The sequence below is a fragment of the Mycothermus thermophilus genome (genome assembly GCF_041956435.1).
Source record: "Mycothermus thermophilus strain CBS 625.91 unplaced genomic scaffold VTJ04scaffold_7, whole genome shotgun sequence".
NCBI classification, from domain to species: domain Eukaryota; kingdom Fungi; phylum Ascomycota; class Sordariomycetes; order Sordariales; family Chaetomiaceae; genus Mycothermus; species Mycothermus thermophilus.
The window spans coordinates 1,064,091-1,077,536 of record NW_027191433.1 but is presented as its reverse complement, the minus strand read 5'-3'; the positions used below and the strand labels follow the sequence as shown (position 1 = coordinate 1,077,536).

Here is a 13,446-nt window from a genome sequence, read left to right as displayed (position 1 = left end):
CACTAATGTCGCTGGCGATGGCCGAGATGGTGTTGAGAAGGGAGGGAAAATCCTGCCATGGCAGGAGCAGCATGCTAGGCACCGAGGATGCTCCGTGCCTCCCCGTCTGTCGCCCTCGCCTCGTGCTTGCCTCACCACTCTCGCCGCCGCCAACGGGCTGCTCCTTCCTTCTCTTTGCTTCCTGAGGCATCAACCCCAAATCCAACACGCGGGTTGCACCTGCACCTCGAAGAGGTTGGCGGCAAAAAAGGTTGCAGCCCCGAGCGGGAAACAGCAACCGTGGGAGACCAACCGGGGCCGGGCCAGGTGGTGGTAGGTCGTGACAGGCGGTTGCTGATTGGCTGCGGGGACCCGGCTTGGAGCCTGGTTGGGTCTTGGCGCTTCCTTGCTTGACCGGACCGCTCGCCTTGTGGCAAGCCCCCAAGATTTGCTGGGACGGGAGCCGCCTCGACAGGAGGGAAGGAGATACGGAGTTTGGAGAGACCTATCCAGAAAATGGGTGATGAGACGCCGATGCTGATGCTCACTCTACCATGCTCACTCACAACCACCTCAGGCCTGCTGCAGAAACCAAGCTGGATGACATAACACATCAGAAACCAGAGAATAGGATAGACAGCAAGAACGGAGCGTGAGCCGACACCACGCAGACGCCGCAGACGCAGACGCAGACGCAACCGATGGCCCCTGTGTCTTTTTTGCTTCTTTGCTCGGTGATTGACCATTGACACGGCGCATGCTGCCGTCAAGACTCTCAAAATATTGCTGGATCCGGGACTTTTCTTCTGTCTTGGAGACCGGCCACCCCCCTCGTCGCTCTCCCCTCCACTCCCCTTCCGCCGAACCCCCCCCTCCCCCCCCCCCAAAGCCACCTGCGTTGCAGCAAGCGAAGCCTCTGGCTCATTGACTTTGTTCTTTTCTCGCCTTACTGCCCGCTGGTAGGGACTGGTACGGTACACGCCAGTTTAGCAGAAGACCGGGGCTCGTCAAGACTTTGGTACATAGATACTTACCCCCGGCTCCACCGCCCCGTCATCGTCAAAGGGCGAGCCCAGTCCACCGCCCGTCTGGAACTGCCCCCCCCCCAGCGGCCCCCCCGGTCCCGTTCCCCGTTCCCCGTTCCATCCCCGTCGTGACTTGTCGCTGTCCCTCTCTCTTGTCACCATTTCCCGCCATCCACCAAAACTCTCGTCGTCCATCGTCCAAAAACAACACACGCTGTTGAATCTTCTTTTCCTTTCGGGCTTTTTGTCGTCTAGTCCTGAGATTTTCGTTTCCCTCTTTCAGGACTCAGCCCCTCCTCGGCTGGTTGGCCCTAGCTCCCACCCGAAGCTCTCGACTCTCTCGTCCGAGAACCGGCACATCGCCGCGGGACATTGTGACTTCGACTACCCACAAACGACCTTGATCATCTCGGGCGATTCTCCGCCGACAACATCCAAGATGGCTGGCAAAATGGTGCTGTACAAGCTGGTGGTGCTGGGAGACGGCGGCGTAGGCAAGACGGCCCTCACCATCCAGCTCTGCCTTCAGCACTTTGTTGAGACGGTATGTTTTGTCCTGGCTCAATCCCTCTTTCGCCTCCTCTAACACGCCTCAGTACGACCCAACCATCGAGGACTCGTACCGCAAGCAGGCCGTCATCGACAACCAGGCGTGCATGCTCGAGGTTCTCGACACGGCCGGCCAGGAAGAATACACGGCCCTTCGCGACCAGTGGATCCGCGACGGCGAAGGGTTCATTCTCGTCTACAGCATCTCGTCGCGCGCATCTTTCACTCGCATCAAGCGCTTCCACAACCAGATCCAGAGGGTAAAAGAGTCGACGGCCAACTCGCCCAGCTACCCCGGGTCGCCCATCTCTTCGGCCAACCCGATGCAGGTGCCCATCATGCTCGTCGGCAACAAGAGCGACCGCATCGCCGACCGCGAGGTGTCGACCCAGGAAGGCCACGCGCTGGCCCGCGAGCTCGGCTGCGAGTTCGTCGAGGCGTCGGCCAAGAACTACATCAACGTCGACAAGGCCTTCTACGACGTGGTCCGGCTGCTGCGCAAGCAGCGCCAGCAGGCCGCCCAGCCCCTGTCGCCCACGGGCTCCGGCAGGTACGATTCGCGCAGGACAGACTCGAGCCTGATCTCGGAGAAGGGCCGGGGGCGCAGGGAACGCCGTAGGGGCGGCTGCGTCATATTATGAGCGGCTGGATGAAAAAAAACTTTGCTCAGGCGTCCGAGCCGAAAACGGATGAGACAAACCACGAGCTGGAACAACGCATCCGTCGGCCTGGGCCACTCCGCCTCCCATGCTTGGCGACGCGAGGAGCAGAAAGAAGGACGACAAGTACACCTCAGCTTTGCGGCAATTCTGCCAAGAAAGCTTCTTGACCCCGCGACGTACACACCAGTGGCAATTCCCTCCCACAGAGACGCTCAACGAACGACAGATACCTCGACGACAGAGCTGCCACACCGTCGCTACGTTATTTCGTGTGTGTTTTGTTCCAAACCTATCTTGGCAAAACTTTTCTTGCTCATACCCATCATTTTGGATTTTTTTTATTTTATTTTTCACATGCTTTTTTTCTTCACATGACTCGGCCAACCTACCTACCCACACACGCACACATCCACCAACATAACCGATAACCGATGCTTCTTTCTTCCGACAACTGACGGCGAATGGCGCATGAATTCAAAAGAGAGGGGGGTTTACACATCAACACATTTCTTTTTGGAAAGGAACGGAGGCAGGCAAGGCAAGGGAGGTTGGCACCTAGGCGGGTGAATAAAGAAATTTGGACTGTGGGGAGGAGGGCATTCATGTTATGGGCAAGGTATGGGTAAGACATCATCTAGGAAAGAGACAGCGAGGAAGGGGCAGAGTGGAATGCCATGTTGGAATTGATATGGGGACGTTTTGTTTTTTCGATGACCAGGGCTACCTTTGGTGGATCATGGTTGCTGACCTAGGTACCGGTCGTTTTTTAATGTGTTGGTTGTTTGGGTTGGCCGAGAAGTAGAAGGGATGGATTGGACAGGGAGAAGGGCAGAACTATGAGGAAAGAGAGTTGTGTTGATTTATGAATGCATGAGGATTTTGGCTTGAGACATAGTTGGGTTGCTACCTCCCGAGGTCGCTGGCCATGGCAATGGGAATCCCTCTTGAAGAAGAATGGAATGAGATGCCGTTTGGTGCCATGATTCTCGAGTATGCTTTGGGTCCCTGGGGTAATTCCTCAGCATACAGAGGATACTGAGGTTTTGCTCGAGTATCCTTGCTGGCACCTTTTTTTTCCTCCTACCTAATGCGTTTAGATCCGATTGGATTGTGAGGTTTACATCGACTACATGCGTACATAACTAGGCATAGCGCACATGCTGATAGCACCGAAAGTCCCCGGGCAGGCTATCCCACTACATCGGGTCGCTAAAATGGCGGGCGTCCAGCCTGTTGGTTCAAAAGGATGGATGCCAGCAGAGGGTGACAATTACCCCTGAACCTAATGGAAGAATGTGATATTTCACGTCACGTCACGTCACATTTGCTGTAGGCACGTCATATCTAGCTGGGGATATAAGTATCTATAGCATGAAATCGGCGTTGTGTCGGTGTTCGGTGTTGTGGTCGATGTCAGGGGCATTTTCACAAGATGGATGTTTTTGTTTATACTTAGACTACTGTGGAAACACTTCTTGGGAAGCTCCTAGGGCGAAGGGCGCTAACAGACTGGAATGAATGCTGGTACGTATGTCAAGTTGGTCGCTATTATCAAGTAGGTAGGTATCTGCCATAGACAAGATGTAATTTCGCCAGGGTTGCTCTCTCGGGACGCAAGGTAGCGGTGGGATGATGGATGGTCGTTGATGGATGATACCCTGGGACTCCGGAGTGCCTCCCGACAGGACGGTTGGTTGGTGTCGGGCTGCTGGGCTGTTGGAGGGTGGCAGATGCTACGGGAAGAGAACCCGTTGAACCAAGATGGATGATACGGAGCACCTGTTGGTCTTGTTCATTGACAACCGGGTCGTTACCCGGATGCAAATAAGCACAACTAAAGAATTGTTCGGACTTGCTCGGTAACAATAGTATCAGGTACCAGATCGGCATCAGAGATCGGACCCTCTGGTCAGACGGGACGGATGAGACCTCGGTGAGCTTCACCGTTGCAATCTGCCTCGGCGAAGCAGCACGACATGATGGCATCACAAGCTTTCTGCGTAGGCAACATTTCTGTCGTCGTCACTGACGCCGAGGTGCTCGAATTGTTTGCCTCCATCCCCTCATCTCTGTCCGTCATCACCCGACTCAGGCCGTCAAGGAGAGATTTTGACACATTTCAGATCCGTCTGATATTTGGCACAGAAAAGAGATGGCGAACAATGAGAAAAGACACGAAACCGAGATGATGGGTGACAATTGAAAACTCCACACACCCCCACCCAACTTTTTTTTCTGGGTCGGTGGAGAACGTTGATCCCGGGATCTGCTCCGTGTCCCCGATCCCTGGTGCCGATTCCGCCAAACATCTTGTGTCCCCAGGAGAAACAAACAGAGCGCTCCAGACCTCCATGCCCAGCATCGACAACGCGTTGCTCTAAGCTCTGACGAATGGATAATTCGGACGAAATAAAGGACATGACTCTATTGTCTACCCCATACGAGAGTGGTGAGCTGGGAAGCATGAAAGTGCAGGGCTGTGATCCCTGATGGCCCTCGCGTCTCCCCAGGTCTACGTCCCAAGCTGATGGGACCGGCCTGATGATTCGAGCCCGAGGTCGCCACACAACCCTATTCATGAGTCGAGTACTAAGTATTCATTCCACTACGCTGGGACCGGAACAGCTTCCGGGCTCCTTAGCTCCCCAGCACTGAGCTGGGATCCAGCTCCTATGTACTGCTGCTCGGGAACCTCGCGTCTTGATCGGTATTCAAGAGGAGATCGCGAGGTTCCGGGACGTATATGTTTCAGCGTGACTGACTCGGACGAGGTGTGAGTCGAATGTTTGATGCTGGCGACGGAGAATTGCATGTGATGGCGCCAATTCGCGTCAACGGCCTGGTCTCGAGCTTTCCCCCGCGGCCGACAGTCGCGTTTTCTGCGGAATAAAACCGCGGCAGTGTCATGTATGACAAGTGCTGTCTGTGTTTTTGACCAGGGATCTCGGCCTGGACGGTCTTGTCTCTGCTCAGCTCGACGAGGCCATGATTCCCTTGCTTGAAGTTTCATCTTGTCCCTGCATTGGTTGGACATGGTATTCTCTTGCGTCCAAGAAAATGGGATTTTTAATCCTGGTCAGCGGGACCATCTCCGGCCAGTGAGGTACACTACGCTGTGCTTCTAGACCACTCACTCACCGCTCCGGCCGGCAGTCCACCGTCGTTCCGACTCGCTAGCCGTGAGACACGGCCCGCTCGACGGGGTGTTGGGCCCGATCCGGCTTTTTAAGGTGTCGTATTTGGCGATCAAAATCTGGGACTATGGGCAATAGTTTGCCAACGTTCTTTGGCATGTAAATGTTGACAGAGTACAAGGGAACTCGGTTGAGAGTAGCGGTTGTACTCCGGGTATTCATCCCGGGCTGGGATAAAAAATAAAAAGAAGCAAACATACAGAAAAAAAATGAAAATAAAAGCTAGGCACAACACACCTTGCAATTATCGTAACTAGAGAATACTTAACTTCCACCTCTCTCCATCGTAAACCCCGCCCTGCGGTCCGTAGTAACCATCCGCCACCCTCAGCCTCTTCCTGTTCATGCCAGCCACCTGTATCCTCCCAAAACCTCAGCCGCGATAGCGAGCTGACTTCCCAACATCGCCAACAAACCCCCCACCATCAAGATCACAAAACAGGAACCAAACCACGTGGGGGGACCATTGAGAATCCCACGACGCGGCACGGCAGATGAAACCTGGTCGGTTGGTCGATCGGTCGACGCGTTTGTCGTCGCCCCGATCGGGCCGTGCCACAACCGCGCCCGCGAGACGAGGGAAACTAAACTCAAATTTGGGGTTCCTTTTTAGGTGATCCGTGACTTGTTCCCCCCACCAACGATCGTTGCTCTCGGTTTCGTGTTGGGTTTGATGTACAACCTGTTAATAGGCGTGGCGTAGGTCTTCCTAGTCCAAGAAATTTTGGGGTGCATCCTCTCACATGGCTTCAGCTTGATGCTTGATCCTTCCCCGGGTTCGGAAGGTCGAAAAGCCTGGAGGAGGATGTCAAGAAATGCTAGATCGAACGTCCTGCCCGAAGTGTGACCTACCTCCGAGTGTGAGAAAAAAAAGTTTGTGATACATCCTTCTCGAATTCGGGTGATGGTGGTTTTGAATCGCGGCGAAGCCGATGGGGATAATTCATGCAGGATGCCTCCACCATGGACGTCACATATCACCGATGGGGAATCTCCAGACGGTGATATCGACGTACGTCCTGGGCTCAACAGATCTCCCAACCATTGTCCCCCACGATGCCATCGACCTATCCTCACACCCCATGCACGCCATCCCCTCCCCGCGCCTCAGAGATCGCAAGTCACCCACCTCAACCGCGCGGCGCGGCATTTCCCGCATCTCGCCAACGTCTTGCAGCGCCGCCAACTGGCCTCCCTGTTTTCGCACTCGTTAAGGTTATCCTCGTTGAGAATACGCTACCAGTGTCTGCTGCACGATATTGCTGTAGTCGATCACAGATCACATCTAGCGCCGTCATTAGGCTCACCATGTGTTTCCTGTGAGCTCGAGATGCAGATGAATGCTTGGGAACGGCGGGATTTGGTGGTTTTGTTTGGGGGATGTGAATACCGATCCATGTCCTCGGCAATGGAAGAAAGCCGAGGCGCTGCTTGGTTCGGACAATCCTGCCTTCGTGGGCGTATATATGTACTACATAGGCGGGTTGTTGGTCAAGTGTGAGCGGCGCAGACTTACCGTTGTGGGGGCGAGCGCTGGCAGTAAAATTAGACGTCCTAAGTAAATACAGTGGCCGAGGGTCGATGCCGGTACTAACGGCAAGTTATAGTCTCCCATGGATACTAGTCATGCCAGTGCTGTCTGGATATAAGTGTAAATCGATGTTTACATTGACCGAAACTAGGTCGGAATGAAAGGAAAAAGACTACGACGATTGAAGTTGCTAAAGTATGCCTGAGACAGATTAAAGTTGCTATTGAACTCAAAGATGATAGAGTTCCTCATAGCCGAAGCATCTCCTAGATTACATCAGCTTCTATAATACCAGAACTCTCTGTCCCCAGCCAATAGGTTGATCCAAGCAGCCTCTTAAACCCAGGTAGCAGAGGCTTATGCTCCTTCAACCGTTGACCGGCCTCGACCCTTTATTCTCGCAATCTACGACCTCAACTCTGCTTCACTTCCCTCCGTGTAACAGCATACCCCTCTTGAAGCCAGCGCAGTCGCTGTCCGTCGTACAACACACGAACAACTCATCATGCATCCGAAACTTGTCCTAGAACATCTCCGGGTGTCGTGACTCGGCACACGGCCTTTGAAGAGCCGATCCACGCCGTTCATCATAGACCCAGCTCGAGTTATCACCTCCATGCTAATCTAACCTTCCATGAATTATCTGCAGCCTGACCTGACCTAGTAGATATTTCCACCATCCCTATTGTGAAGCCATGGTTAGATTTAGTTGCCTATTCGTTTAGTTCGTCGTCCTACGCTACTCACGCTAGGCACACCGGGCACATGTGTAACCAACACACGCGGTGGGCAGGAGAGGGCCGATGTCGTAAGATTTTGCAAAAGAGTAGTGTCTTGCTCATAGGCCATGGATAACTTCATCCCTTGCGAGAGAGGTAGTATAACGCCCACTCTGATCTCGTAATAATACTTAGCGTCATCTAAGCTTTAGGTCACGACTTCATTGACGTAGAATGAAGAATCATCAAATCTAACATGGTTATCTATGACAATCATTCTAGGTGGTGACTATATGTGGCATCTAAAGTTTATACAAGATATCTCGCCATTTTGTCCTAGCTTACTCCCAATCAACGACCCATCACCTGAGCGGGTAACTCAGGTCTTGTCACCCACTACCGGCCCGTTAGAAACCGGAAGGGATAGTTTCTCGACTAGAATGTCAAGTAGTAGGATAAGATAGGGGAGCAAAAGGACGGGAGCTGTACATCAGGCATTATAGTCCAAGCTGGCAGGCATACAGGAGTCAATCAGCTAAGCATATCAAGCGACTTAGGTTAGGCAGATCCCGTCATCACGAGAACAGCCAGGTGAGATCAGGTATACCTGAGATAGATGGATATACCATCGACTTCCAGCAGCAGCCTCACATGTTCCTGTCCAACACAGAAATCACCGGGGTTATACCCAACTCGATCAATAAGGGGATATCCTATATATACTGCGAAGATAAAAAAAAACATCGCGTCAGCTTCTTCATCGGGGCATGAACCGCTCCCTGCTTTCCCCTGTACTTTGGGGTACGCATAGATATCCGAGCCCAAAACCAAGGACCCTATATTTCCCAAAAAAACAAACATATTCCAAAACCGCACCAGGCCGACAACAAAAAATATTGAGGTATCTGCTCAAGAAACATAGAAAACATGTAGATATATGTGCGCGCAAAACCAAAGCCAACCCAAATCTAATCAAACACATCCCTATGATGTGGCGTGCTCATCTCCAAATGGACTCCTCGCCCTATTCCCCTTTTCCGGTTGTGTAGAGTCCCGCTGCGACGCTCTCCTCGTTGCCTCCTCAATCACCGCGCTCAGGCTGGTGGTGCTTTGCGAGGCCGACGGAATCGGGTCGTGGAATGGGTCGGACGGCGCGTCGACAATGATGGTCGGGGCCGACGAGTCGCGGACCGTAGGCGACTCAGACTCGGTGGTCGTGCTGGCAGCAGCGGCGGCCTTCTTGGCATTGGTTTTCTTGACGCTTCCGACACGCACGACCATGGCACGGGCGGGCACGGCGGTGGCGGTGCTGGCATTGTTCAGGAACGTCGACCCAACGCTAAAGGTGCTGCCGGCAGGGCTGGGAGGACGGGCGAGGTTGTACTTGTCGTAATCGACAGCCGGAACCGGAGGCGTGGCCGAGCCGCTGGAATGGTTCGAGTGGGCGGACCGCACGCTCACCATGGCCGGCTTGGCGCGCATACCCGTCTGAGCCGGAGCCACGATGACGGCGCTCTTTCCGTAGATGGTGGAGGCGACGCTGGAGCGAGGCGCGTACGAGGTGCGAGCAAACGAGGTGCGGTCCGAGAAGCCCGAGAATCCAGAGTAGGTCGAGTCCCGAAGGTCGCCGGGAACAAAGAAATGCTCGTCGTCGGTGGTGCGTGGGGTGCCGGCCGGAGACAGGCCCGAGGGCATCGGGGGGACCGGGGGAACGAGAACGCTCGGGGACGGAGCGGCGCGGTTCGTGACGCCGGGGATGTAGGCGATCTGGATGATGTTGGAGGCGCGGGTGAGCACGGTGGAGGCGATCGAGTGTCGGGTTTGAGCTGATGCGCGCGACCGGGCATACGCCTTCTCTCCGGCGATGTCGTCGTCCTGCCCCTCATCCCAGGCCTCGGTCGCTATGGCTTGCCTCCGCGTCCTGACGCAGAACCTCCAGACCAGATACGTCATGATGGCGAGGAATGCGAGGCCGCCGACAACGCCGCCAGCGATGGCGCCGACATTCGTGGACCGGTTCGAGGAGGCGGGGGCGTCGGCCGCGGGTAGAGGCGTAGAAGGAACGCATGTCGCGTACGGGCATTCGGTGCAGGTGGTTGGGGTGATGAACTGGCACTGGGTGCCGCTCTCGCAGGGCGGGCAGACGAGCTGTTTTGATTTATCGCATTGTAGACAAACCACCTCGCGCTTTAGGAGGTTCATGTCCCCTGGGGCGGCGTCAGTTTGGGTTTTTTGTTTTTCGCACTGCTCTCGGGGAGGCTTACAAGACGCGGGCTGTGGTGGTGCGGCATCCATGGTGACGGGTACACGGAGACTCGGAGTCGAAGGTGTTTGTGGACGGGGCGCCGGGCTCTTTACTGACTGACAACGGACGGGATGTGCTGGCACATCCACGTGTCGATCGTTTGCAGGTCAATCAAGCGGAGACCATAGGTCGTGTCAAGGCCGAATAACAAGAAAAGAAAAATCGGGAGAGAAGATCGGGGGCGGCGGGCAACGACGTCGAGATCGAATTCGCAGCCGAAAGTCCAAAGAAACGAGCGACCGAGAGACTAGCTCAAACGAATGGAGAAAAATCCGTCAAGGATGATGGCAATGCCAACAGCCGAATCGAATCACGAAAAGTGCCGCAGCAACATTGGCGGGCGAAGAGATCAATGACAGAAGAAAAAAGAGGTTCGACGTGGGAGAGGTGGAGGAGCGACGGCGACGAGGACGGTGAGATCAGAGGTGAGCGAGACGAGCAGACTGGGGAAGGGAAAGAGTGGAGGAGAGAGACAGCCTGGAGGACAGAGAAACAGGCCAGAACCCGCTTTCCCTCGCCCAGGGCTCCAACCTCATTTGCGGAAGGGGAGCTGGGCGGAGCTGGGTGCGGACCCACCGCGGTATTGGCGAAACACATGGAGGGCCAAGCGCCGCTCCGATTGGCCAGCCGGGCGGCCCCTGGAGTCCCTTCGCTGGCCGACGCTGGTGCGGCCATGCGTGCAATTTCCCCTCTTTGCTGCCTTCTCAGTCTGGAAAGAGGTTTTCTGGACCACAATCTCCCAACCATGGCACGTTTGCCATGTTCAATGCGTCAGGCTAGAATGTGTCTACTGTGTAGACCTTTGGCTAATATCAACAGGCAATACCGAGTATAGAGTATGCCACTACAGCTGGAATTGCAAGATTTTTGCTGTGCCACCCATGACTACGAGGCCAGAACAGCCGGATCCCTTTGATTGTCTGCAGCTGACCCACGGAGCGGGAAAACTCGCCCACCATGATCCTAATATATCTGCAGCTGCATCCAGCCTCTGCCTCCCTTACAGTAGCATCGCACCGAAGCCGCCGCCGGCCTGCAGAATGTTATTCCACCGTGAGCCGGATTGTGTTTTCTCCCGGTGTTGTTTCGTCTCCGGGCGTTTCCCGGGGCCAGCACCAGATCTCCGATCCACCACTACGCCGCCGTTGCCGCACGTTGGATTCACTTGGCGCTGGCGACCGTTTGGCGTCTTCGTCGTAGTCGGACCCGCTTCTCGCGGTACTTCGGACGGCCTGTGGCGGGGGCTCAGCCACAGCCAAGCAAGACGCAAGCCGAGTGTTCCGTTGCACGGCCGGCGACGGGGGATGAAGCCGGCGGCCGGTGGACTGAGTGCGGGGAAATCCGGCCGGATTCTGCGTTCATCGACAGTAAAGATGTGAAGGCATCCTCATCATGATGGGGCCCTTCCTCGTCATTCAAGGTTGCTGGAGGGCCCCGAGAGAGAATGAGGACTCTCGACTGAGTTACGTCCTAACAATGTGCACATAGGGTATACGCGAATACTCCGTCCCAGCTGCGATGAGCAGCATTCCTTTGGTTTATGGTTCAAGTTGGAGATCGTCCATCCGGTTCAGGGCCCCTTGGTGTGCAGGAACTGTCGGCTGGGTGAGCAGTTGGACCAAGCTGTTTTCCTGCCCGACCCTCACGACGGACAATCGAGAACCTGAGGGGAGCCTGGGTGAGCTTGCCCTCAACCCCAAAAGGCCGTCTGAATTGCATAAACCAGACCACGCCTGGTTTGGAAAAGACGAGCACGGCACACTGATGTGTCATGGCTGAAGCATCCAATAATGCAGGTGGTCACTTCAGCTCGTACATATATGCTGCAGTTGGTTCAGACGAGCCAGCGATAAGGGCATGGGGAGATATACTTAGGTTACCTGCTGTAGGTTCTTCCACGCCCATGCCTGTGTTTCTCTGGAAACATAAGTTGAGGGATGATGAAGACAACAACTCCCATTCATCATCATGTCCGGCCTTGAGTTTGCGGTGGCTATTATTGGCATCGTCAGCGGCTTTGCGACGGCTGCCAATTCCATCAGCCACTGCCGCGAAAGAAGGAAGAAACGGAAAGAGAGGGAGCAGCGCTGCACGCGAGCCTCAGATGATGACGATAACGATCCAGAAGAGGTTGGAAACAGCCTGAAGTGTGGCCAGCGCGATGTACGGAAAGAATACGACCTAGGCCTCGCAGGGCTCGGCCGCGAATTCCAGCGAGGTGATGAGATCGGGGTCAGCCAGCTTCAGGCCCAAGTCATCAAGTTGCAGGGCACCATCATCGCCATCCTCGGCGGGTTGGTCGCGAATCCCGACGCACCCCTTGATACTGCGCTGCGCCATAGTCTTGCCCACCTCTTCAGGGCCAGCGAGGAGACGAGACACGAGGCGTTACGCACCATGCAAGACCAATATCAACGTCCTTGTGTGAAGAGGCCAATCACCCGGGGTTTGTCGACGGACAAGAGGTAGGTGCTCGAATGGAAACACCACTACGCGATAAGCCGATGTCTAATCGGAGATTGACAGTGTTTTATGTCCCGACTACAATACCCTAAGAGGCTGCACTAGGGGTGACAAGTGCATGCTGGCCCATGTCAATATGTCGACCTCGAGGATAGACGGGCAAAGCCATACCCAGCCCGGAGAGCTTGGGGCTAGGACACTCAACACCATCACCAATCCATTCTTCAACAACCTTTTCGACATGTTGGACGCTTCCGTCGACGACCGAGAAAGAGGTGCTGTTTGTATACCGTATAAGCCCTATCCGCCGATCCCGAAGCCTTCTTTGCCGCCAACCTTGAACAAGGGCGCAAAGAGCGAGAGCCAGCCCGGAAACCCCAAGCCTAGGGCGTCCGTCAACGACCGAGACAGAGGTGTTGTTTATAGACCGTATGAGTCCTATCCGTCGGTCCCGAAGCCTCCTCTGCCGCCGACCCGGAAAAAGGGCGGAGAGAGCGAGAGCCAACCCGGAAACCCCAAGCCTAGAACGTTGGTCAACTTCTTATTCCCTGGCTTCGGGGACGATTCTATCGACTGCCGAGCTGCGGATTCTACTTCCAGACAATTTCGCACTATGACGCACGAGTTCCGTCCACGGGTCTCGTTGATAGGTGCCCCACCGATTTTGACGCAGTCTGGTCGGGGCGAGGATCAAGTCGTCGAACCCAGGAGCAAGCCGATCAATAGCGCCAGCACCCACTCTGGTTTGGTTGGCATTTTTTTCCCGTCGTTGCGAGGACAAGGCCAAAGAAAGGTTGGCCCACCGACCTTGAATCACTACAGCCCAAACGAGTACCAAGTCGACGAGTACTGCCCCTTCGCTCGAGAGCTCCAAGAGAACCCCGCCATGCGAACCTTGGCAGAGAGCGGGCATCTAAGAGAGTGCCCGGCTGAACATTGTCAGTTTTATCTGTTCATAGATGAGAAGGACGGGAGACGGGGAAGAATTTTGTTCTCGAACCATATATTTGTTCACAAAT

At 54.9% G+C, this 13,446-nt stretch overlaps 7 protein-coding genes across 7 annotated transcripts; 5 read left to right on the top strand and 2 right to left on the bottom strand.

Annotated features, from left to right (window-relative positions):
* Positions 1-1,443: 1,443 nt before the first annotated feature.
* VTJ04DRAFT_9932 (uncharacterized protein) lies at positions 1,444-2,194 on the top strand (the record flags this gene model as incomplete). The annotated part of the gene is made up of 2 exons (XM_069368533.1): positions 1,444-1,548; positions 1,601-2,194. 2 exons carry the CDS (start codon positions 1,444-1,446, stop codon positions 2,192-2,194), a joined length of 699 nt encoding a protein of 232 aa, XP_069214667.1.
* Positions 2,195-2,242: 48 nt separating this feature from the next.
* On the top strand, positions 2,243-2,590 carry VTJ04DRAFT_9931 (uncharacterized protein; the record flags this gene model as incomplete). Its single annotated transcript, XM_069368532.1, has 1 exon — positions 2,243-2,590. One exon carries the CDS (start codon positions 2,243-2,245, stop codon positions 2,588-2,590), a length of 348 nt encoding a protein of 115 aa, XP_069214666.1.
* An 86-nt stretch (positions 2,591-2,676) lies between these two features.
* On the top strand, positions 2,677-3,017 carry VTJ04DRAFT_9930 (uncharacterized protein; the record flags this gene model as incomplete). The annotated part of the gene is made up of 2 exons (XM_069368531.1): positions 2,677-2,831; positions 2,879-3,017. The coding sequence occupies 2 exons, from the start codon at positions 2,677-2,679 to the stop codon at positions 3,015-3,017; spliced, it is 294 nt and encodes a 97-aa protein (XP_069214665.1).
* A 5,293-nt stretch (positions 3,018-8,310) lies between these two features.
* VTJ04DRAFT_9929 (uncharacterized protein) lies at positions 8,311-8,581 on the top strand (the record flags this gene model as incomplete). The annotated part of the gene is made up of 2 exons (XM_069368529.1): positions 8,311-8,406; positions 8,471-8,581. The coding sequence occupies 2 exons, from the start codon at positions 8,311-8,313 to the stop codon at positions 8,579-8,581; spliced, it is 207 nt and encodes a 68-aa protein (XP_069214664.1).
* A 62-nt stretch (positions 8,582-8,643) lies between these two features.
* VTJ04DRAFT_9928 (uncharacterized protein) lies at positions 8,644-9,954 on the bottom strand (the record flags this gene model as incomplete). The annotated part of the gene is made up of 2 exons (XM_069368528.1): positions 8,644-9,866; positions 9,924-9,954. The coding sequence occupies 2 exons, from the start codon at positions 9,952-9,954 to the stop codon at positions 8,644-8,646; spliced, it is 1,254 nt and encodes a 417-aa protein (XP_069214663.1).
* Positions 9,955-10,496: 542 nt separating this feature from the next.
* On the bottom strand, positions 10,497-11,493 carry VTJ04DRAFT_9927 (uncharacterized protein; the record flags this gene model as incomplete). Its single annotated transcript, XM_069368527.1, has 3 exons — positions 10,497-10,626; positions 10,969-11,316; positions 11,432-11,493. 3 exons carry the CDS (start codon positions 11,491-11,493, stop codon positions 10,497-10,499), a joined length of 540 nt encoding a protein of 179 aa, XP_069214662.1.
* A 439-nt stretch (positions 11,494-11,932) lies between these two features.
* VTJ04DRAFT_9926 (uncharacterized protein) lies at positions 11,933-13,153 on the top strand (the record flags this gene model as incomplete). Its single annotated transcript, XM_069368526.1, has 3 exons — positions 11,933-12,429; positions 12,491-12,955; positions 13,078-13,153. 3 exons carry the CDS (start codon positions 11,933-11,935, stop codon positions 13,151-13,153), a joined length of 1,038 nt encoding a protein of 345 aa, XP_069214661.1.
* Between the last annotated feature and the right edge of the window lie 293 nt (positions 13,154-13,446).